Here is a 24,414-nt window from a genome sequence, read left to right as displayed (position 1 = left end):
ATGCTGCAGAATTTGTCCCAAACAGAAAAAGAACAGCTCTTCCAACTCACTGTATCTTCTGGAACTGTCACAAACATATGTGCTCATCTTCCCTTCACATGACAGTCTTTCTCCTGATTTTTTGGCTGCCATAATTTCGGTCAAGTTTAATTTTTACCTATTAAACTGACCTCCCTATATAAGTTGACTTATATATCATTCCTTCTCTCCCCATACTTACAGTTGGTGTAGATGGGTTGCCTGAAAGGCTTTCCCTTGGAAAACACTAGTGCTACAATGAGGCAATTGATGGTACTAAGCAACCACACTGTGGTGTTTTCATAGCTCTTGAAGCCATTGTCTATTTGCTCATGGGCTCCATCTGTCACCCCATGGAGCCCCAGGCTGGAGGATGAATTCCTCTCATGGTTGTTCGCTGACAGACAGGCACTGAAAAAGAGTGTCACACTGCTCAGGGAATGACCATTGTCCTGGTTATTTCCCCCAGCTTCCACTGCTAACTATCAGAAATCCTCCCTCACAGCCCTGATATTGGTAATGCCTTCGATCTCACCACTGGTTGAGCTCGATGAACTTATTACAGCTTGAGCTCAAACCTTGTCTCTCCTGCAACCAAATCCTCCTCTCTGTGCTCAGCAGAAGCATTCTCACCACATGAACTGTGTGTCAAGGTTGCTGGAGAGCTTAGGGACCTCAGACAACACTGGTTAAAGTGTTTGCACCCTGTGGGTAGCACAGGATCTGCTGCAGCTGCTCATCAGACCTGCGGTTCAGCTGACAAATAGTTTCATGCAGACCTGCCCCACTAGGTCAACCCTGTGGCATCCAGAGTCCCAGAAAGGGGTCCTACCTGTGTATATTGGTCTTGGAATACCAAGGCTGCTCCTGGACCACCACAAAGCCGAAGATCTGCATGCTGAGGCTGAAGAGGATGTTAAGCACCACAGAGAGCAGCAATGGGGGTGAGATGAGCTGGCTTGGAGGCCTGTAGGGGACCAGCTTTGGATAGGCACGTGTGAAACTCACTGAAATATGCACAGATGTGTTTACTAGTGTATCCAAAATACAAGCAGTGATGCTGTGTAATACTGACTGTATCAATGGCACTTTTGCAGTCTGTAATATTCTTCATAAAACATACAAAGATTGTAACAAGTACAAAACACAGACTTGTTTTCTTACAAAATCATATTGACACAGAAGAGGTTAACTAATGTCATCTATCATGAGGTATTTTTGAAAAAAAAAATCCTGGCTTTTTATTTTATTTGGCTACTGTCAGGTCAAGATTATGAACATATGCTCTTCTGTTCTCTTTCTGTCACTTGTCAGCTGTGTGTTGGGATTCTTTGCTGCCTGTGTTCTGTTCATCTTCCTGAACTAAACACCTAACCAGGTTATTTGAGCTGGAGAAGGACAGCATTACCTGACACAACAGGTGTTCCTCTGTTCTTAGGGTTAACAAAATTATCCAGACTTTGAGTAAAAGAGTTATGCACAAAGCTTTGATGCAATTCCAGATAAACTACTTACAGCAATGTAGCTTTTGGCACCCAGTGTTGTTGTGGCTTTTAAGGCTTGATTTCATCAAAGTCTTTCCCTGTTGCCTGTGTTCCAGCAAGGGTGGAACATACCAGGATGTGGTTTTGGTATATACTTTTCCTGGCCCTGTCCTTGCCATTCATGCTTCTAAAACTCTCCCTGCACTTATTCTGTCTCAATAACATTCTCTTTCTCTTTCTGCCTCAGCACTGGTTTCCCCTCTTACTCTTGGCTTACAGCTCCCTGCTCTGTAGTGTCTGACATCTGTCATTTCTTTCTTCTCTATTTTCACCTCTCTTTTCTTTCAGAGCTCTGGTTTACAGCTTCAAATGTGAGCTGGACTCATAAAAGCTAATCTCTACTTTTTCATTTGGGTGTGGAGTCAGGTGTCTTCTTAATCTGCCTTCCTAAGTCAACAGGAAAGTGCATGAATAGACTTTGCACTGCACTTGCTGTGGGTTTACTCCTTGGTTCTAAAGATGGCATCCCCCAGTTAGCAACAAGCTACATGCTCAGCAAATGCACCACTAAGTACTTCCCATCTTTAGGGCTTTTTTCTAACAAGACCCCTCTTCTACTAATCCAAACATCCTGTATTCTACATAGAGGATGTTTAGTCTGCAGAAAGCTTGGCCTCCATTTTCTTTCTCTATGTACAATTATGTACTTCCAAGGAGGAGAAAAATATTTGAGATCATTCTCTCATTAATACATAGGATGACTAAGGGGCTTACTTGTCACACCAATTACAGTGGTAATAGCCAAATCTTGGAACAAAAACTGGTAATTCCCAAAGGCATTTAGTTGCTGAAAAGAGGAAAACAAAGAAGAAAATCACAAATCAGACATTTGCCATGGACATGTTTCTATCATCTCCAGAAAGCTGTATTATATCCATGGAGCTACTGTCTTTGTTCTGAAATGCTGCTCTGCAGATAAGGAGACCACACACTTTACCACCCTGCCAATAGGTTCCTCACCATTTGGCCTGTGGTGAATATTCTCATTTTGCACATTGTTTAGACTAACTACACTTTTAGTTCACTCCAGGCAACAAAAATAAGAATATTTGAATAGACTGCTTTCTCACTGCTGGGTTATTTCTGAGCACAAAGCCCTCCTCTCCATCTGGGAGAAAGCCATGAAAAAGTGGTTTAAGGCACTCCAGGGGATTTGCTTACTGTCAAGCTAATTCATGCTTTAAATGCTGAATAAATTGTAACAGCATATGCTTACAGCAGATTCTTCCTTTTCACAGACATATGCCCTCATCCAAAGCACCATTCAGTATCTCAGATTTCTTTCTGCCTGGCTTGGATCTTGAGCCCTCTGGCTGAAGTTAATGGGAAGAATCTTGCCAGTTTTCTGCTGAGGGTACAGGAGGACCATATGATCACACCACAGAAGTTTGCAGCTCAGGTAAAGGTAAATCTCCATCTCCCAGTTTCATGTGGTTTTTATGTCCTATTTCTCCTACAAGGAAATAGTAGCTTATCCAGTTCCAGCCAATGTGTTCCCAATACATACCCAGTAAAGCAGGAGAACACCAAGGTACTGAATTATGCTGTACAGTGCCATGTACTTGAACATGCAGAAGGAAGTGACAAGAGCAGCACGGCCTTCCCTGTGTGAAGGCACAAATAAAGGACAGCAATTAGGTGGTGGGGCTGTCCTGGTGCCAGTTTTCTCAAAAGGCTCTTGAAAACAAGGCATGTGTCACAAGCAGAGAGGCCTCTAACAGTATCTTGCTGGGAGGTGAAATAAATAAAATCTGACCTAAATGAAAGTAAAGTCATCACTTGCAGATATCTTGTTCCATTAAATAGGCTTGATTCCAGTCACCTGTAGACTGCCATTTACCTCAGCAATTTTTTCTGCTGACACTAATAGTGTAGGTAACACTCCATATGAGGAAAAACTTGCAAAGCCAAGCATCTGATCACTTAGCTCAGAACTAACAAGTCCTCTCCTCCTACAGTGAACATGCAATATCCAATCAGGATAATGCTCTCACCCTGGCTACTCAAACACTCCAGTAAGCAAAATCAGGATCCTGGCATAATAGATACCATATTTTAGTAGCATAATGTATCAGAGGTAGGACCTAAAATTTGTGTACAGGTTGGCTGATGGACATTTGATTCATCTTTATGGAGCATTGTTCATTTTGTTCTTTCTTTTGCATTTAAAATACTTTTGATGACAGAAACATCAATAGTAAATACCCTCCTCTTGTGATAATTAATGTCTCTTACAGACATTTCAGATAGGGACTAAGCAAATGGCAATTTCAAGGTGAAAGACATTTATTTTTCTCTAGATATTCATATTGTGACTCGGTGGGAACACACAAGCCTAATGTTTGAGAGGAGTGGGAACTTTCTTCTTTATGAAATAGGAAGTAAAACCCATGCTTACCTGATTAGCTCTGGAACACAGGCTATGCTGGGCGTTCGGGATGTGAAAGGTGAAGCCACAGACGCCTCCTGCTCCGACAGTGATATCCCTGCATGTGCCACTTTCAAAGCCTGAAAGTCACATTCCTCCTCAGTGCTCACCAGAAGACACAGAGACTTACATGTCAGCCAAGCAGTGACTCCTTATTACAGGATGTGTTCTGTGGCAGCAGTGCCTCTTCACTCCCTGGGTGTGTTCCACCCTGAGGGTTCCTCCAGTGAGATGCCAAGTCCAGGGAAAGAATGGGGATGAGAGCATGGGAAAGTTCATTTTCCACAGACTCCACATCCATCCACTACCTGTGTAAGACAGGTTTGGCTCTGCCTCCTTTTTTAGTACTTGCTTGTTCCCACACTTCATGCAGCTAGTCTAGGTTCTCTGCTTGCTCCCCCCAGGAGAATCTTCTGGTGTTTTTTGCAAGGAAAATGAACCTTGCAAAAGACTGACTGGCTCTTTAGTCTTTGAGATCACAAACTGCAAAAATCTCTGCCTAGGACAGCTCTTGCATGGAAAGGACCACACAGTGGGATCAGGTCTAAATCAATCCTGGTGATAGTACAGCTGCTCTATGAATAAGTGGCACACTCCCATCTCCAACATGTGCTCAGTTTGGAATATTCTACTGGCATTGCATTATTTTCTCATTTTTAAAATATACTGTAAAAACATTTCACTTACCCCACAGTCATTGGCTCCATCTCCACACATGCCCACAAAGTAACTTAAAAATAAAGTGATAAGGCAAATGAGGAATCAGACACTGCTCCATGCACGTAATTTATACAAGTCATACAAGATTTTGTTAAAAGCCTTTCTAGAAAGTTAATGCCTGTCTGGCCAGACAGCAGTTGAGGTGCTCACAACTGCACACAACCAGGTTGATAATCTGAAATGGCTTAAAGTTCACCTAGCTCTAGAACAAGGCCTGGGAGCTAATTAGCTAAAATAAGGGTGAGGATCTTCAAAAGGCTTGGGAAAGAGCTGAACAACAGGCAACAAGATGCTTATGACTCAGAAATATCTCTATATCTATATCACTGTGACTGTGAACAATCCAGACTGCCCTGCCACATTTTATAACCCATCACACTGTAGATGTACAGAGCCAGCAGTAGCACTGTAAAATGGCAGCAAGCTCAGAAAAGCTGCAGTTCTGGGAGAGATTCTTAAAAGTCTTGGGGAGACAAATGTCAATCCTCGAGGCCCAGAGAGAAGTAAAGATGAAGGATGATAGGAACAAAAAAAAGCCAGGACCATTGAAATATTTGATCTTTGTCAGGTTGCCAAACCAGAACTTAGTTGAGTGTCTCTTTTTTAACAGACTTTTGGAATTTAATTGGCAGCTTGCAGATGTGTGAAGGTTTTGGTTTTGTGAGTTTCACAAAACTCTATGCTAGACAAAAGCTAGCTCTTACTGGACTCTTTTCAAGCCTGGAAATTCAACAAACAATTTCAAAATCATTAGGAACTTACTCCAGCTTTTGAAACTCTTCTACAAGGCTGGATTTCTGACTAGGAGACATTCTAGCAAAAACTGTTCCATTCAGCAAGAGCTATAAGGAGAAAAATAGGAAATTGTTTTTAAAACACTTGAAGTAAGTGACTTCAGTAATAATCTGAATTTAAATCACCAAATATCACACTTATAAACAACTGATTCTAGATTCTGAAGCAGGAAAGGCTGATGATCAAAGATAAAGTGGATCTTCATAAATATTTTGAAAAAGTAACAATGACAATAAGGGCAAGAGGCCTGGTATGCCATTTGAGTTACCTGATGAACACAGATTGCCAGGCAGTTATAAGAAGAGAATCCATGAGAGTATCCTGTCCATGGAACAGACAACCTATGCTGAATTGCACCATGTAGAATATCACATTTTCTCCTGTTCTCCAAAACAGGTCAGTGCTGTACAAGGGGTAGGGATATGGGCACAAATGTTTTAAATCATGTCCTCATACCTTAAGACATGCCTGCTCCTCTAATGTGCAGAGAAAATTACAGGTATTTTCAGATCCTTCCCCATATAATAATATCAGAGATTCATTCAGCCCATAAGTATTTCAGTGTTATAATTGTTCCCAAAGATGTCCTGATACAGGTCTCTTCAGCTAATTGGACTGGGACAATTATATCTCCTGAATGGCAAGGCTACTCCAGTTACATAATCCAGATCTTACCTTTGGAAGTAAGTGCCTGAAATGCTGTGCTACAATTTGGTAAGATTTTCCATTCATGGCAAAATGATACTGGCCTGATCCCAATGCCAGCCTGATTCCTGGCTCAGTCTGATTGTCATCCTCCTATAAAATGAGACAGAATGAGTGCTGTGCCCAGGCCCTCGAAAGCTACTCTGCGTTTGCACAGACACTACTACAGACAAAGTAAAGGACATACCATGAAGAGGGTGTTTTGAAGGCTCTGGGAGACTTGGATTCAAGCCCCCTTGCCTTTGCTTGGATTTGTAAAGGGATTGAGGCATATAATGTTAGTAACTTAAGTGTTAACTGGGTGTTCGTTGCATGGATTGTTGCATTTGGTAGAATTCATACAACAGTACCAATCTGGTGGGCTGCACTGGAAATGAGAGGGACTAAAGACAGCATATGTGCACCACATCTAAGGAAGTCTTTGTGCAGTGAAACACAAGGCACAAGTTGCTCAGTCTGAGGAACCACTGCAGATATTCCACACCATCTGCCTGACTCTGTGCTTCACAGAGAAGGGTCAGCACCTTCAGACTAATTCTTCAGGGAGAAAGTAACTGGTCTTTTTCCCCAGCTTCTCTGTGGAGAAGCTTCATTAAATAAATTTCTTAGCCTGGCTTAGCTATGATTCACTGTGTATATGCAACTTCTCAACAGTGGGTCTGTGTTTTAATTCTGCAGGTATGGGAAAGTGCTAACACTCTACCTGCTTGAACAGGGCTGGTTCATTCAATGCAGCTCCACAGGTTTTAAGTCCACATCTACACCATCAAATCTTGTAGGAAAAGCAAGCATTTTAACTGGCATCAGCTAAGCATGAGGGCTAGAGACAAATCTTTCTGGGATTTCTGCAAATCTGGTCTCAAACCCAGCTAAGCAGTTAGCAAAAATGTGTTCCCAGGATAAAATGCTAGGAAGTAAGCTCTAGGGGAGCACATTTTTATAAAGATCCCCTCTTCATAAACACTCTTCTAGCACATATTCTGGCGGTGATTGGCAGTTCTCTGTTATACTACCATAATCCCACTCCTTGTTTAAAGCATTCCATCTTAGTTGGTTTTCCTGCTGCACAAAACCTGCTTCTGATATGCTCACCAGGCTTCTGTAGTCTTCAATTTTGTTTTCTTCTAGGGATTTCCAGGTTATAGATGCTGAAAAAGATCCAGGTTCTTTGTTTGCTTCCACAAGAATCACTCTGTGTGTTGGAGCTATCATGGCAGCATTTTTGGCAACTGTTATAGCTGTCTGAATGTTGTCCCCTAAAAAAATTAAAGGAAGTGTTATTTAAACTTTTCTGCAGTGAGGAATTTTTTATTCATTAGCCTGAATTCTGAGTTTTCAAATATATCCAGAAGAATTATTAAAATTTCAGTGTCTGTGCATAAGAAAGTTTTTGATAAAAATTAAAACTTTGCAGATAAGGTGTGTCTCAATCAATAAACATATTTTCATTTGGAAAATAAACATTTTGACCTGGACATAAATTATGTTTATGTTCAGCTTGAAGAAATCTATATGGGGAATATGGTTCTAGGTTATTTGTTTCAAACAAAAAACAGTGAGGGTTTCAGTGCTAAGTTGCTGCTGGTATCCTTGATTATCATTGATTGGCTATGGTGTATGTAGGCAGAAAGAGGTGAGGCCCAAGTCTTTGGACAATGGAAAAACTTGGGGTTATTTTATCCAAACCCTGGTTTGGATTTGGATAGAATAGCCCTTCAAGAAAAAATTTCAAAAAAGAAAAGGATAAAAAAGGATAAAAAATAAAGGACAGACAGGCACTGGTAGGCATGAGTTACAGATGTTTAAAGGTTTGGAGATTTGTCCTGAGCACGCATGCCCCATTTCTGCTCATTTCAGGAGGCCCTATAAAATAGGGAGCTTCCATTACAAGCTTCTATTAGAATCAGACATGGCCTGGTGAAGTTGCCAGGAACAACATGGTTCACTTTATGTCATTATTAAAACACAGATGTTTCTTGGATTAAATAACCATGCCTTCCTACCAGTGGTGTTGACAAGAGCAGACTTTTCACTTAAACATTGGTGGACTCCCTGTCTGCGCCAGTGACCACAAAAATAAGAAATAATCCACCATTTTTAGATACCTGTGACCATAACACTCCTGATGCGGGCAGCAGTGAGCTCTTCCAGAACAGGCTTTGTCTCCCTCTTTAATCGATTCTCCATTATCAGCAGACCCAGAAATGTCAGATCAGATTCCACCTCCTCCCTAACAGTCAAAAAGAGACGAACAGATTTAATAATTTATTTTACCTTTATCACCATTGGATTTGGTGATAGCCAGTTATAGCTATCAACCATCCCACCTAACTCAAAAGAATTAAAATAATTTGTCTATTTTCTGCAGTCCCAGGTTGTCTGTCTTTTGTGATGCTATTTCAATACCAGCAGTGCCAGGACCCTGAATTTTCTGCAGGACTCCCAAACTGTGGTGGTCTGATTTGGAAAGTCCCTGCACACTAGACCTTCTCATTTGAGCACTGCACAACAAATAAACACACCTTAGTTATTGTGTCTGCTCCTCTTGACAGTTGAACCTAAGCAAACAGCCTGTGGCAATTTGGAAATTGTTCCCCCATTTCTTCCAATTCTGTTTTCCCCTACATTTTTCTTTTCACCTGTGCTATTGCTTTTTTGCAATTGAACATATGCAGTTGAGAACAGAACTGAGTAGATACCCTACCCCTGAGTCATGAACTAGAGGTCTCTAAGGGACAGATTCTCTGAAGAATATGAAAATAAGAAAAGCTTTCAAACACTCATTTTAGACACCAAGGAGATGCCAAACACTTGCATGGCAGTCAGAGTAGCTGAGTCAGGTGGTGCCTGAATGTTTGACCAGCAGCTTTCTCCTTTCTCTTGGCAGCATAAACATCACACATGCTGTAACTGCATACACAACTGCAAAATCTGGGCCATTTCACACACATTTGCTCATTGGGTTGGATAGGCTTGTTATGACACCACTCACAAGAGTGAAATAACCACTTGCACTCCGCCTCAGCATCATTGGCCCTTCCAGCAAAGCAAAAAACCCTGTGAAAAAGCAAGTGACCCTCACCTGATTTAGGACCTACAGCTAGTAAAGAGAGAGGAGAGCAGATCCTCGGTAACTGCAGATATTTCAGAAGTGCTGTTTCTGGAGTATCACATACAAAAGCAAAAGAGTTTTAGGAAAAAAACTATATGAATTCATGTGTAAAGGGCTCTTTTGTGAGGCTCAGTTTTTACAAAACTAAAACCACAAGCATAATAGAAGAGTTTGCTGACTTCCTTAGTAACTAAACAGAGCTAAAGCTAGAAAGCTAAATGATTGAACTAACAGAACAGCAGAAGATAGTTTGCTCTTGGTTTTATGGTTCTCAGAATCCTAACCCTAGGCATAACTCTAACCCTAGGCAGTGCAGTAAAAGCAACCTTGGGCTAAGAGTGCTTCAAAGGAGAAAGCTGAGGAGAAAACCATATTTTTCCAGTTCTGTCTTCCTGTTGGCATGCCTTTGGTAGCTGCAGTGTGCCTGGACCTCTGGGCTTTGTGGTTTTCAGAACCCTAACCCTAGGCATAACCCTAACCCTAGGCACAGCAGTAAAAGCAACCTTGGGCTAAGGCTGGTTCCAAGGAGAAAGCTGTGGAGGAAACCATCTTTTGGCAGTTCTGTGTTCCCCTTGGCATGCCTTTTGCTGCCTTTGACTGGGCTGGAGAACAGTAATGGGAGTCATCTGCTGCCTTTGCTTAATGGAAGAGTGTGGATAATAAAAAATTTTGAAAAGACTTCTCTTCAACTGAAAGCATGGGTAAATCTGCAAGGAGAGTAGTGTAAATGATGGAATGAACAGGGGGCATGTGCTAGTCTTCAAAGTGTAATAGGAATATGCTTCCTCTGTAAATCCAGAGTTGAAAAAGTTAAGAAATGTGCAAGGATTCTGTGCATGTGCCATAGGACTGCCCTCTATCTAGTCCCAGACCTACATCCAGATTTAAATCAGATTCCCACTGGCCTGAATCCAACAAAACTCTGTACTATGACTCTGCTCTTGGCAGGGGTGATGTGGTGATGGTGCTTTGTGAGGCACCCTTGGCCCAGGCTGAACATGGCCAGGAGCAGAGTTTTTATGGCTTACCTTGTTAGAGCAGCAGGAAGCTTCCCTGCCTGCAGAGATTTACAGGCCAGGCCAATGACACGAAAGCCCTGTGCTGTGTAGAGTAGGAGCTTGCTTTCAAAGTTGGATGGGACTGTGCAAAAGAGGAAAACACAGTTTATCACAGCATTTAACTGCTTTCTAATTAAAGGAACTCTTGGAGCACGGAAGGTTTATGTCCCAGAGGACTTTTACACCTGAAGTCTACTTATAGGCCAAGCACATCAAAGAAAGGAGCTTTTGTTCAAGCAAAGAAAATCTTGTTCAATAACAAAATCTTTGCCTCTCCTTTATAATTTTGAATTTTGGTTCTAAATTGCAAAGATGTACCTTCTTCCAGCGTGTCATGAACGATATGTGCTTCTCTAAGATGCCCTCCCAAGGTTTGGAGGAAGAAACCCAACTTTTCTGAGGGAGGTGGACCTGTAGACAACTTTTCCAAATATCTATTCTGCCAGAGACTGTACATCATGTATAGGAGTTGGTAGTTACTTTTATCTCTTATCTCTCTCAAAATCCTTCTTTGTTGAGAAGGGCTATGTGAGAGCTTAGCCTTAGACTTGGAATACAACAGAGACACTTCTCAGGCTTTAGTATAAAGTCTTAGACATAAATCTCATTTTGGCCTTCTATCTCATTGCCCCATCCAAAGTCACTTATACATGTATGTTTCTAGGATGCATTTATAAATGTTTGTTACCTGTTTCTGCTCTACACAGCATGGCTACTGTTTCAGGAGCCCCTTTTATGAAGGCCTGTGGGTCCCCACCAATTTCCTGGGCAATGACAGACATTCTTTGCAAGGCTGAAGAAAATGGGAACTGATGTAAAATGGTAATTCCTTCCACAGGAGCCTAGGAGAAAAGCAAGTGGATTACATACTGTAGCAAGGATTTTAAACTCAGACTGAAGGATTTTAGGTCTGTCCTTTGGGCCATAGTAAGAAGCTAACCATGTATAATGGGCTAATTTGTTACCCTTAGACAAAAATTACTGGTACATAAAGATGAGATTAAATTTGTGCAGAAATCTTTAGCTTAAGCAATAGGAAAAGTTCATTGACAATTTTATCAGACTACAAAATGTAACTTACTGAAAGTTCTGTTTCTTTTAATATGACTCTGTTAGGTCTCACACTGGTCTTGCAAAGGGAAAATGGCTGTGAGAAAGCATCTTACCAGAGTATGTCACCAGTAAGGGTCTGACATCAGCCACCAGACTCCACCGCACTCCCCACTCAGCTGAGCTCAGACTGAGTCTCAAGCCATGAGGACAGGCACATCCCTGAGCTGGACAATCTCTAACCCAGCATCCCCCTGTTTCTCGTGCAAGCAGCAAGCTCCCCCAGGCGTCTGGAATCAGACAGAGCAAGGCAATCGCTCTGCAGGCAGTACAGGAAGGACAAAGTGGGGAAGAGTTCTCCTGGACAAGGACACCCAAGCTTTCCTATACTGAAAGGTAACCCTCACACCAACTGTCTAACTTGACTGTGGATGTGAATCTTGAGAGTAACTTACAGTGGTGGCTTTAAGTCCAGGTCTAACAACAGTGGCATGTGTGGGTCCTCGACCTTCATTCTGGTGTCCGCTGGAATCATCTATCACCTGTGTATTGAAAGACAAAAATATTTCAGATTGAAACATCAGTACAGCTGAAAGGAACCTCAAGGATCTATTTAGAGCTTTTCCTTGCCTCTAAACAAGGTATCTTGTTCATTCCTGGGAGGGGTCTGTCTGATGTCAAACTAAACACTTCCAATCACGGAAAATCCACTGCCTCTCTTAGCAACCAAGTAGAAAGCCTCAGCAGGTTCACTAAGAAACTGCTGTACCCTTGAACAGCAAATAGACTATGTCCTCTCATTGACAATAAATCCTTTATTAATTACAGCAAAATTAAATAAAGAAACATCTTTAGATATAACATAGACTCAATGAGAAAATGATACACAAGAATTTGTATTAATGTAGAAAGCTCTGCTCTTGAAGTATTCCACAAATCATCTGGATTTTTTTATCATCACAACATGATTTTGAGGAACAAAAATATTTTTGGTGTCAAAATAAATCCAAGTTATTTAACAGAATTCCTGAGATTTCATAACTTTGATAGGTGTCTGGCTAAACCTGAGATGGCAAGGTTATTTACCCACTGTTTGCATAACAGCAAATCACAGTTTTACCCAGTTAGTGGCCTCAAACATTTTCACATCCAGTGGGTCTCCTTGGATCTTGCCCTCCCAAACAATTAATGAGTGACAAACTGCCAGTGCTTTGAACACTGGGCTCCAAGGCAGGCCGTGGTCTGCAGGGAAACGGTAAATATCCTGAAAGCTAAAGCAAAAGAGAACATAAAAGTTACTTTCAGAGAACACCAAACAACATAAGACTAGCAGAAAAAAAATCCTAAACTGGGGGCAGTTAAAATTCCATCCTGAGCCCAGACCACACAGATGGGGACTTGCCCCCATGAACTACTTTTCATACACCTATAAAGGCTGGGATGCACATGCTCAAACCAGGTATGTTATGCCTAGTTAGGGAATCCAATGGGATGGAGAGAGGAACAGATTATTATAAAATATCTTCCTTGAGGCTTGTGCAAAGATTCTTTGAGTTCTGAAGCCGATGTAAGTTTGAGCAACTCTGTGTATTCACACTTCTGGAAATGTAAATGGGCAAAATCAAGGCCACTGAAAGAGCAGAGCATCAATCTTGAGGGTAACAGCAACTTTCTATCATAAAGGTTTGGGGTTACACTGCAGCTTTGAGATCTAACCCAGACTGTCTACTGAACACTGCCCAAACATGCTGTGCCAAATGCTGGCAACAGTGGCTGTATCTTTGCATGTGGAGCAGGACCCCTGGGATAAGGCAAACAATTAATTTTCCAGGGGAAATGGAAGTAAAACTTAAAATCTAAACATGGGAAACTTCAAACTTAACTGCTTAACTGTTCAACAATGACTGTCCTTCAGACTTGGTCCTTTGTCTAGTAGAAGAATTCAATCACTAACCAAATTTAGATGCCATTGGTGTGTCAAGGAGCCTTACCAGCTTCTTTCAGAGGGCAGCAAGCCCCAAAGATCCAGGCCATCTTCTGTTAAGGTGCCAGTCTAAGTTAAAATGTACACTTAAATTAACTTCCCACATGAGAGCTCCAATAGGAATAAAAAACAATACATACTTTAAGAAGTTACTGTCCAGAAAATACCAGCACAGAGCAGAGCAAAAGGACTACCAGACAATTCCTAGATTCCAAGAAAAACAAGAAATTGCCACAGCTTCGTTCAGACAACAAGAACTCAAGTACAGAGCACTGGTCATTTTGTTTCTAAAATACAATGGAAATGCTCAATCAAACCCCTGCCTCCCACTCCCAGCATGGCTCCATTACCAATGAGGGCATAACCACCACAGAGCCATTACTTTGTCAAAGCAGACAAGGTTCAGCTGTCCACACATGTTGATCCTCTGTGGGCTGATGCAAAAGATGCCCTTTTTCTTCAACCTCTGCTGGGTATAAATGACTCCAGTTGTCAAGGCAGCTGGCAGAGCTGGTGGGACAGCAATAGTGATAACATCCAAAGCCTTCTTCACCACTTCTCCTGTCTCCTCCTGACATAACAACAAGGACAGTTATCAGGAAGAGAGTGGCAAGGAGCACTGCTTACACAGAGCCCTCTTCATTCCCCTTCTCCTCCACTGCAGGTGCTCCAGGCTGTTCTGTTTTCTGCTCGTGGTTCAACACATATTCATCTCCATAAGAAATTAATAGGCTTGATTTAACGAGAGGCTTTAAAGCCTCATCACTGCTTCAGAGCAGCCTCCAGGCCTTCATCCATTCTCCATGCAAACAAACCCACCGGGTTCACAGCCTCCTCCAAAACACATGTGTTCAGACATGCCAGCTAGATCATTACCTCAGTCAAACCCATTTTCCCATGACACAGCACACAGGAATCTGCTGTTTATATGGGCATTCATCCAAATGCCTACAGGCACAGTTCTGAACTCCATGTTAAGGTGACAGGTGAGACATATGGAATGGTGATGAAAAAGAGGGCAGAACATACGAGCTAATGATTTCTTCTGACCTTATGTTCTAGGAGTTGTGAAAGAATTGCTTTTACTTGCAGGAAAAGACATTGAGTAACAGTTACTTTTGTAAAAGCAATCTATAATTTGGAATCTTAGAGGTCAGTGTAAAACTGACTGCCAGGATGCTGAATGTAGACACCATTATTCTGGGCAGTTGATATGAATGCTAAATAATTGAATGCTTTTAAACTGGGGTCCCAGGACTGAGACACTGTAAACTAAAGCAAATTTGCATTTCAGAAGTACTTGCAAACCCTCATGGAGATCTATTATCACTGTTTCTGAACTTGGGACTTTGACCACAAATTATCCTGGATTTAATGTACTGAATTTCTGTCATGTTCTGGTTCTCCCTACATTCATATTTTCTCAGACCACAGAACACACCAGCTTGATCATATTTTGTATCTATTTTATGTTAGAATGAAGTACTTATTACCCTTTAGATAAACCCTAATAGAAGAGAAAGCATTTAGTACATTCCATGATTCAATCTTAAAATTTGACAAGACAATTACAGAAGTTGAGATAGCATCAGCATGTATTTACATATTACAATGGGGGAGTTAAAAAAAAAAAAAAAGAAAAGACTGCAAAGCAAACACAATAATATGTTCTTAAATACACTTTCTTTGATATCATAAGGGGCAATAATATTCTGAGCTAATTGTAGATTATTCTCCAGGGGAAAAATTATTCAAAAGCTGAATTACAGAATCAACCTTGCAACTAGTGACTTGGACTTTACACTGGCAGATAATTATCATGGCATGAAATGATTTCTTGAAAGCTTCTGAAAAAGTTCTAAATCAATTAGGATTTAAAATTTGCAGAACTACTGTTTACAGTGCATAACTGTTCTCACATTGACTTTGATGCATGAGAATGAGTGAACTGTCTTAAAAGGGTTTCGAGTGAACCATTTCTCCTGCATTGAGTAACTCACCCCGTTAAGTGCAAATACACACACTGTGTAGATCATTCCAATGGCTGCAAATGCTACGAGGCACATCAGGAACCGGAGGGCATCTCTGTACAGCTTGAAGTTCATGGGTTTAGGGTAGAGAATGGACCTCACCAGATCTCCCTTGGCTGTGTTGAAACCTGGAAAGACAAATTAAAAGCATTCCAAGGGGAAAATATTTTTTTAAAATCTCTGCAAAGAATGGAGGGCTTCAAAATTATTCATATTTTCTGCAACTTATGAAGGAAGGCCCAGGTGTTTCATTTTAGTGTATGTGACCTTATCTGCAGAATATAGAAAAGAGGTTTTTTTGTCTTAGGGTGAACGATTTTTTCAATATCTTAGAAACAAAGAAAAATTCCTCTTTGTAATTACATGCTGATAGTTTTTGTAGAAGTTTTGTCAAGCAAAAAGAAGCAATGCATAATAACTTAGCCCAGCCCAGAATCATGATTCTCCATCTGTCTGTTGTAAATATGGATTAGTGCCTTTAACTGAATGTGATTTGATACTTTGTCAGAATGTTCCACTGAAAAAATCATGGAAGGAAAAGTGAACTCAAGTGTTGACTGACCAGTCCGCAGTACCACAGCTTTCACTACTCCTGTGTCATCTGCCTTGGTCTGGATGACCTCTGTTCCACACAAGAGGACATGTTTTCTGTAATCCTCTGCACAGTACACTCTCCAGGGCTGGAAATTATCAGCTCGGGGTAGGTGGATCTTTGTTACAGGAATACTTTCTCCTAGGGAAGATTAGCTCAGATGAGGAAAAGTGCAGTACACTTAATAACAGCCTGCTGACTTTCAAATAAGTACCTAGACATCTAGGTGGTAAGTTAATGCCACCACCAGTATTAGTGGTGGTATTAGAGAATACCATCTAGAGAAACCAGTTTACAGAATTTTTACTTTTATATTTTGACACCTGCAGAGTGAATAGAGCTTAAAGCCTAGCAAACAAACAGACTGCCAAAGAGTTTTCCTTTGCATCAGTACAGCAGCTTCATGTAAGTCTGAGAACTGAAAGCGGTCCAAGGACTCCAAACCCTGACTGTAGATGTAGAGACTTGAAAAGAGGCCTGAACTGGTGTTGCATGACTGCCTTTGAATGGCCACAAATTGTTTACCTAATTTCAACCTCACGTGCAGGTCACTACACAATCCCTCAAGCAGATGGGAACATGATATCCCCTATTCTCCCTCTAGTAAAAAGGAGAGCCTTTAGCTCAATTCTTGACAGGTGACAAATACCCTATTTATGTCAAAGCAAACACTAAGGTGAAGAAGAAATATTTTGTGACAGCTGAAGTTTTCTAAATGAAATGTGTTTCTGGAATTTCTCATTTATATGAAATTTCAGAACTGTCAGCTTCAGTTTGATTCAGTCCAAGACCATATTTAAAGACAAGAAATAGAAGTGTGTCCTCCTCCGACACCAAAAATCCTGCTTTCCAGTGACCTCTCCCACCCAGTGTGTCCTCCACTGCTATCACAGGATTGGGAGTGTCTGGAGGGCTGGACAGACACTCCACCTTTGGAGATGTTGCAGCGGTGAGATATCCAGTGAGTGACAGGAACTCCTGCAGCCAGAGTGGACTATGGGCTCTGTGTAGGAACAATTTTGCTTCATATCCATTTTCTTCTCCTGTCCTGCTCACTCTGCTTCACTGTCTACTCTTTCCCTTCTAACCAGATCACCTCCTCCTAAATCCTGTACCACATGAAGGTAGGAAAGGATAAATTGCCCTTCCTAAAGTTCATATTATCTGTTTAGACAATTAACAACAATTCAATCTCTATTATATTGAACCAAAAGTATCCCCTGCTCGGCCAGCTCTGGACTGTCTCACAGAAAGAAATGCACATGATATCTCCATCTGTCCTGTGTCACTGGCTGAAGCCATAGGACAATGATGGTGTTCATGTGGCAAACCTGGGAGGGATGAGCTGTACCTGTCAGCATGCTTTCATTTACAGTGCACTGCCCACTGACCAGGATGGCATCACAAGGCAAAAGGGATTTGCCCTCTTTCAAAATCAGCATATCTCCAGGAACAAGATGGTGTGATTCCAGCTCTTGGAAACCTGAAAATAACAAGTGAAAATGCAAATTTGTGTTTCATATATTTCTATGTAGCAAGAGGGGAAAATAATACAAGGAGCTAATTGCTGAATAGAATTCCATATAATGGTTGATAAACAAAGGACCACAGTAGGACCTATGTATACAACCTCCGATATTTAAGAAAAGCCTAGGCATCAGTTCCAATTGTAGAATTCCCCCTTATCTAGCCAGGATCCCAACCAATGGTTACTATACCATTGCATTGACCTAACTGAAGAACCTTGGATCTAAATTTCTTCATTTGACTTCATCTCTTTGGACTGTGCTCTAGATACCTTGACAATGAACAGACTTTGCATGGAGCAATTATGTGGACTCACAGCCATTTAATGGGTATGTTGTTGGCTATGTCAGCACTGCTTTAAGAAAAATTACTTAGTTTTCCTGACAATTTTCAACTAAGGCTGCACTCAATTATTAATATGTTTGATATGCTACAACATATTTCTAAGTCAAATTAACTCTATGTGCAGAAGTGAGTTAACTGAGCTGAGAAACAGAAGATGAAAACCACTTTAGAATAAATCTATTAGTATACATGCTTTATATAAATTGCTATAGGACCAAAGCATATTGAAAAAAAGAAGCATAGAGGAGTCACCTTCCTTATTTCTGCAGACAGTGACCATGACGTTGTTATGAGACTCAACCAGTCTGTGCAGTTTAATGGATTGCTATAAATTAAAGAAGAACACACAAAAGTGTTGCATCTTACTTACATTATGCAATTTGTCCACTAACAATTATTTCCTTTTGTTATTTGTGGTTATGAGAGCCTTCAGAAACTGGGCTCCGGCTCTACCAGGAACTATACAGCCACACAGAGAAAGAAATTCCCCACCCTAATTACGGAGAGCATAACAAAATGTTACCAAGTGAAGCAATGGAATGGGGAAGGGAGGATGTGGGTAAGGTACCAGAAATTATAATGACTAGGAGGCCAGGCCATTGCACCTGCTAGTACACAATGTCAGAGGACTAAACCTCTGAGTAAGTCTTGTAGCACTGTGTGCATGTTGTAACATGCTGGCCTGTCCCAGACATTAAAAAGTAAATCTGCCTTGTGGAAAGTGTGAGGTGTCTCACCTTTCTAAGATCATATATGGTCAAAAATATTGAGAGGAGAGACATGAATATGATGGCACTGGCATACTCCATGTAATCTTCAGCAAACCACAGACACACACTGAACAGCTGGAACACGTAAAATGGATTTAGGACCTGTTTGGAGAGACAGCAGTAGTAAAGAGCTGGCCACATTTAAATGGCCCCAATATACTTAAGACAGTCCAACCTGTTAGAAAAGGTCTGGAATAAGAGACATTAAATATTGTGACTTCTGACCCCCTTTGTAATTTTCTTAGTAGTCACTTTAATCAGATTGGACCATCTTCATCTGACAGATGGGACAAATAATATGGGCCAACAGGATATTATTTCAGATATGAATGACTCAGCCCAATCCATGTTTTGTTTGCTTCTAACAAGAAATGTAACAAAGGTGAGAGAAGAGCAGATTGTGCTGTGAGCATGTAGTTCACATACCATAAGCACACTGCCACAAACACTCTGTTTAGGCCACATATAGGCTGTTCCTGTCTGAAAGAGATATTGGTGCTTTGTGTAGTGCTGTGCCCAAAATCATGAGCCCATTGGAGCACTCTGCAGCCATAGGCATGTACCAGGTACTGCCGATCACTTAACCTCTGTTGATTAAGAGACAGCCCTTATCTGGAAGATTTGACCTCCAGTGCAGCTCAAAAACCTTCAATGGTCCTAATAATGCAAATAGAATGATTTCCCAGGACAGAGATACATAGAAATACCAAGCTGACACACAGATGAAGATGGTATGAAGATGGAGGATAGGGAAAAAGGGAGACTGAAGGAATTTTTGATGATTTCACAGAACAGCTTTCAACAGGATTTGAAAAAGAAATGTGCTGGAAGAATGAGTAGTGGGAAATTAAATCAGATATAGAATCAATTATATGTACACATGGCCTCCCAAGCAGCTTAGAATAAAAGCAACATAAATGCTTAACCTCTTTGATGAGTAGTTTCCAAATAGGGATCACTGGAACATCAATAGTGTTTGGCCCACATATAACTCTCCTGTACAGGATAAAGATAACATCACTCACAGATAAAATAGTGACAATGTCACTTGCTCAAGAAAATACAGATTTCAGTAGTCATGAGAGCTTCTTTTGATTCCAGTTTAAAGGCTGGGAGGATATTTTTTCAAGAAAAAATTTAATGTCCCTACAGTGCTTATGTCAGAAAAGATGGCTGTACCAGCAACACTTACTTATGCAGACAAGAGGTGGAACACAACCTATTAGGCAAATGTTTCCATCATACAAGAATTACTTTGAGAGACCATAAACAAAGGAATTCTGCATCTAAAACTAAATGATCCAAACCCAAATAACTTTACAAAAAGTTAAGAATTATTGGAATGTAAGATTTGATATGAGCTAATGTCAGAAGCTGAATTTTCAGTATTCAATCAACTGAAGACTACTTCTCTATCTAGGAGTTTCATAAATACATGTTCTGTAACTTGCTTAATGATACAGTAGTTCATGAGAATAAGTTCATTGACTAGAATGAGTCAATTTGGAGCTCCAGTGAAGAAGCAAACACACAACTTATCTGCACTCTTCCACAGAGACTTTCTCCTACTCCAAATAAAAACTGCTTAGTTACAGGACATATTTCCTGAATAAGAGCAATAACAGTGGTGAATATTGAGACACTTCAAAAAAATTGACAAAGAATAAATATTCTCTAGTCCTTTTCATTCAATATTTACATGTGTGGCTGTTTCATCTAAAATTATGTGCATATTAATAAATATACAAAAAACTCATGGGAAGTGCACCAACAGAAGGAATTTACATCTCTTTGAAATCAATATGTTTAGTGTTCATGTTTTAAAATGAGTACCTGACATTCTGTTCATTGCAGGTGAGACCAGAACCAAATTTATCATGTATATCTGAGCAGTTGTAGTTGTCTTCTAGGACTCTAAAACAGAAAGGGAGTGTGTTCCTTAGGATATTATTCACAAAGACACTTGACTTCTTCAGAGGCTTGTGCAACCAGTGCAGTGAACTCACCCAATTTTCTGGAACTGTTTTGCATAGACATTCCAGACATAGCGGATTTTTTGTACTTGGATAGTTTTCACCTGTAAAACAAGACAGCAACACAGCAAACAAAAATACTCTGAGACTTGTTCACAGAGTTCATCTAGGCATCCTCACTGGGGTCAAATACAGATAAAGGAAGTTTTGTGGGGGCAAAGAGGGAAAGAAGACAGGATTGCATACAATGACACCCTAGTTGAATTATAGATGGGGATCCCCAGTTCGGTGCGGGTTCCAGTAAACTTTACAGATCTTTAGGTCAAGCAAGTACAAAGCAGTGCTCTTTCTGAAAAAAGGAATAATCTTCACTCTGATCTCACAGAATGAATGTAAGAGATCACTGATGTCATGGTGGATGCACAGGCAGCTGAAAAAGACTGTCTTCAGCCAAGAGCTCCCTTGTCTTCTGTCTGGCTTTGGTGAAAGCAGGGGGCTTTGGGCCATTTCCAAGCATGGTGCTGAGTCCTTCAACTAAACAGATGTGCCAATAGACAAGAAAGGCCATCCCAGGATACTGAGTCACTGCTAATGCTGAGCCCTTGTAGAGCAGTTACCCATCAGGAACACATGCTGTCATTTATAGCTTGCAAGAGGAGTCTGTCCTGTCCTGCACAACAATAACAAAGCCTATTAGAGATAATGGCACTTCCTATCAGCTGGCAGAGGGCAGGGCTATACACCTGTACACATGAGTGATAAAGAAATCAGCTCTAGGGAACTCTCCCTGCCCAGTGCAATAAGCATTATTATAGGCCAATGAAATCCAGACTCAGCTCATCCACTGTCTCAAAATGGAGCTATAACAACAGTCATTAACTTGACAAGAGGTCTGAAGTTAGGATTTCATGCAATAGGAACTGAAATATCTTATCTGCAATGCTAAAAACTGGAGTGGGAAGCAAGGGACTCAGTGCCCTGTCAGGTCCTTGGACAGCTCTTGGGCACTACACAGAACTCTGTGCACTTAGGTAGCTTAAATGGCAAAAACACTTTATGATTGACTTACAAGTAGAGGCTTTTGAATTGCTAGGGAAGGATTAAACTGTTCTCTCTTTGATGCTTTGAAATCTGATCTTTTCTATCTAGATGTTTTGATTGATATGAAAGTGGTGTTCAAAGGGCCTATTATTTGAGGCTATATTTGGCTTTTTTATGTTACTAATTTGATCCTCAAAAGAATGTTACAGATCTGTCTCCACTTTCTTCATATTGTGCCAGTTGATTAAAATAGTTGGCACTACACCTTCTTATCTACATTAATATATGTCCACAGTAGAAATAACAACAGCTTTGCTCAGCTGAAGTTAGCTTTATATTGAAAATATTTACTAAAAATTCTTGTAGATATAAAAATAAACTTTAGTAAGTTAGAAATTTATTTCCTGAAAGGAAAAATAACTCTTCTGGATTCCTCAGTGCAGTACTCTAGTATCTATAATCAAGAGCCAGATATTAGCAAATGTATAATTTTGCATTCCTATTGCTCATACAAACGTAATATGTAATGCTAAGCAAGACACATAGCTGAGCTGTCTGGTACATGTTTTAGACATGGAATAATTACATTTACTCAGCTCATGAGGGACATTGAGATCTGCTTGGGTCAATCCATCATCTACCTTCTCCACAGTGTCTCACTGGGATCTCAAATCTATGGGACTGGCAGAGACCAGGATACATTTTTGCAAGAAAAGTTAACAGTGACTCATGTTAACCTGACTCTAGCAAAAGCTCTTTAAAGTAGAAATTGGTGCATACAAAGGCAAAGAAGCAAAATGTGTTGATGTGATGATGATTGATATTTCTGGAAATACTGATGTAGCTCAGGTACTTTTCCATTCTATTCCCTATCAGATGCATTCATCCCTGTTTTCATGTTACTGGGGAAGTTGCAATCAGTTCTGCACAGTCTCCTTTCAGACACACAGTCACCCCTAAATTCCCTGATTCCTGTGCCAGGAATGTTTTTTTTTTATTTGGAACTCTGATTCTCGACTGCCAATCCCAGTCTCCTGAAGCTCTCCTACTTACGACATAGGTTTTCTCTCAGAAATAGTGAGAATTCTCATTTCATAACCCTCCTCAGAATAAGAGAGGATTTTTACAGAGGCAAATACAGTTGAGTACAGTTCTCTTCTTTTTCTACAGCTGTAGAAAAAGAACTGTATTCCTCAAGCTTCAAGATTCTCAGCTACATATATTTCACAGCTCACTTTTACTCCATGAAGCATGGCTGAGATTTGCCATCAGCTCCCAGATGCTGCAGAGAATACTTTACTTACTAGCAAACTTGGCTTCATTATGGTTTTACTGAAGATTGAGTCTTCCTCAGTGGCTGGATAGTCTGATCTGCTTTTGATAAATGCAGACACAGAGATCCATGTCACAGTCTTACGAGAATAAGTCCGAAAATCATCCTAAGTGGGTATAGAAGAGAAATGTCACAATTTGCCCCAAACACAGACCAAATTCACTTTCACTTGGATGATTACAGTATGATTACAGTATTACAATTATTACAGTAGCCTTTCTAGAGGACTACTCTGGCTTTTTTTAAGGATTAGCCAACAAAATCCTCCCAACACTTGTGATTTACAGAAAAATCATTAGAATAAGAACAGAACCACTGTCCTGTCAAAATGTGAGTACTGCAAATATTTCAGTGACCACAGGTCTGATGTTTGGCTGATTAGGATGGAATGTGAACACCCAGGTCAAGATCTAAGACAGGCAAACAGCACAGGACAATCTGAGATGCAGTGACCGTGCTGTAAAGGGAAGATCAAAAGGAACACAATGCTGTGCTGCAAAATGGATATTTAGTGCCAGCATCTTACTCACTCCTGAGTTAACACTTCATTGGAAGAAGTGAAGAAGTGTCAACACTTATGGCACCTTAGACAAGCTTTCACCACAGAGTTCATGACCTTCCCAATTTTGATAAAGCAAGCTGAGCATTAGAACTGCCTGATAACAAGGGTTGGTAGTACAGTCTGAGAGATTAGAGCGGTTACTGTAGTGAGTAGCCCCATGCTAAGTTTCAGTCCCAAACACTGAACTACATGCATTAAAGCCAACTATGAGACTGACTTACATTCTGTGTGAGAAGTTTTGCAGTTAGGAAACTTTAATAGGAAAAGGGAAGAGTAAAAAAGATTTCTGTACCAAATATGAGTCCTTTGAAATAATTTAATTATTAAAAGAAGAACTTTAATGATGTTTATATATCTTATTTGCCTGCTTTTCTTCTTAAACTGGTCTTTTGAGTAGAATAACTTTATTTTCTGATATTTATCTTTAATTTAAATTTCAGAATTAGTAGACATTGGGATGCAGATTGAGATGGGAACCAGTGAATAACACAGGTGCTCATCATTTGAACTAAACTGAATCAAAATTCAATAACAAAAGTGAGTTAATAGGCTCTTATATTGCAAATGCAGAGATAATGATGACTTAAGAATTAAGGTTTTATGTGAAGCAAAAGATAATTCCAAGGATCAAGCTGATGAGATTACTTGTATCCTCATTAGCGGTAGCCGTCACATTTGAGAACTGATATAATCATAATGTAGCCAAAACAAAACAAAACAAAACTGTCATTTTAACACAAATAATCATGAAGGAAATCTTAAATTTTCAAACAGAGCCCATTCGAGAAAGCTTCTTGATAACAAGAATGTACAATATAATTCAATTC

The 24,414-nt window shown here is 40.4% G+C and overlaps 1 protein-coding gene across 2 annotated transcripts in view; it reads right to left on the bottom strand.

Annotated features, from left to right (window-relative positions):
- The window catches only part of ATP13A4 (ATPase 13A4), a 45,653-nt gene that overhangs the window by 12,232 nt on the left and 9,007 nt on the right, over nucleotides 1-24,414 (bottom strand). For both annotated transcript variants that reach the window (XM_021536808.3, XM_085587773.1), the window contains 25 exons: nucleotides 22,997-23,131; nucleotides 20,685-20,755; nucleotides 20,512-20,592; nucleotides 19,605-19,674; nucleotides 18,646-18,780; nucleotides 18,161-18,233; nucleotides 17,388-17,519; nucleotides 16,007-16,177; nucleotides 15,415-15,572; nucleotides 13,797-13,985; nucleotides 13,422-13,483; nucleotides 12,551-12,701; nucleotides 11,886-11,972; nucleotides 11,069-11,222; nucleotides 10,351-10,462; nucleotides 8,316-8,440; nucleotides 7,303-7,466; nucleotides 6,181-6,303; nucleotides 5,473-5,552; nucleotides 4,678-4,720; nucleotides 3,961-4,070; nucleotides 3,070-3,166; nucleotides 2,277-2,349; nucleotides 851-1,025; nucleotides 221-429 (listed from right to left, as the gene is read on the bottom strand). In XM_021536808.3, the coding sequence (XP_021392483.3) occupies nucleotides 221-429; nucleotides 851-1,025; nucleotides 2,277-2,349; nucleotides 3,070-3,166; nucleotides 3,961-4,070; nucleotides 4,678-4,720; nucleotides 5,473-5,552; nucleotides 6,181-6,303; nucleotides 7,303-7,466; nucleotides 8,316-8,440; nucleotides 10,351-10,462; nucleotides 11,069-11,222; nucleotides 11,886-11,972; nucleotides 12,551-12,701; nucleotides 13,422-13,483; nucleotides 13,797-13,985; nucleotides 15,415-15,572; nucleotides 16,007-16,177; nucleotides 17,388-17,519; nucleotides 18,161-18,233; nucleotides 18,646-18,780; nucleotides 19,605-19,674; nucleotides 20,512-20,592; nucleotides 20,685-20,755; nucleotides 22,997-23,131 (2,980 nt within the window). The remainder of the gene's footprint in view (nucleotides 1-220; nucleotides 430-850; nucleotides 1,026-2,276; nucleotides 2,350-3,069; nucleotides 3,167-3,960; nucleotides 4,071-4,677; nucleotides 4,721-5,472; nucleotides 5,553-6,180; nucleotides 6,304-7,302; nucleotides 7,467-8,315; nucleotides 8,441-10,350; nucleotides 10,463-11,068; nucleotides 11,223-11,885; nucleotides 11,973-12,550; nucleotides 12,702-13,421; nucleotides 13,484-13,796; nucleotides 13,986-15,414; nucleotides 15,573-16,006; nucleotides 16,178-17,387; nucleotides 17,520-18,160; nucleotides 18,234-18,645; nucleotides 18,781-19,604; nucleotides 19,675-20,511; nucleotides 20,593-20,684; nucleotides 20,756-22,996; nucleotides 23,132-24,414) is intronic.

Source organism: Lonchura striata, chromosome 9 (genome assembly GCF_050655825.1).
Source record: "Lonchura striata isolate lonStrDom1 chromosome 9, ASM5065582v1, whole genome shotgun sequence".
NCBI classification, from domain to species: Eukaryota; Metazoa; Chordata; class Aves; order Passeriformes; family Estrildidae; genus Lonchura; species Lonchura striata.
Note: the sequence above shows the minus strand (reverse complement) of the source record. Positions and strands in the feature narration are given on the sequence as shown.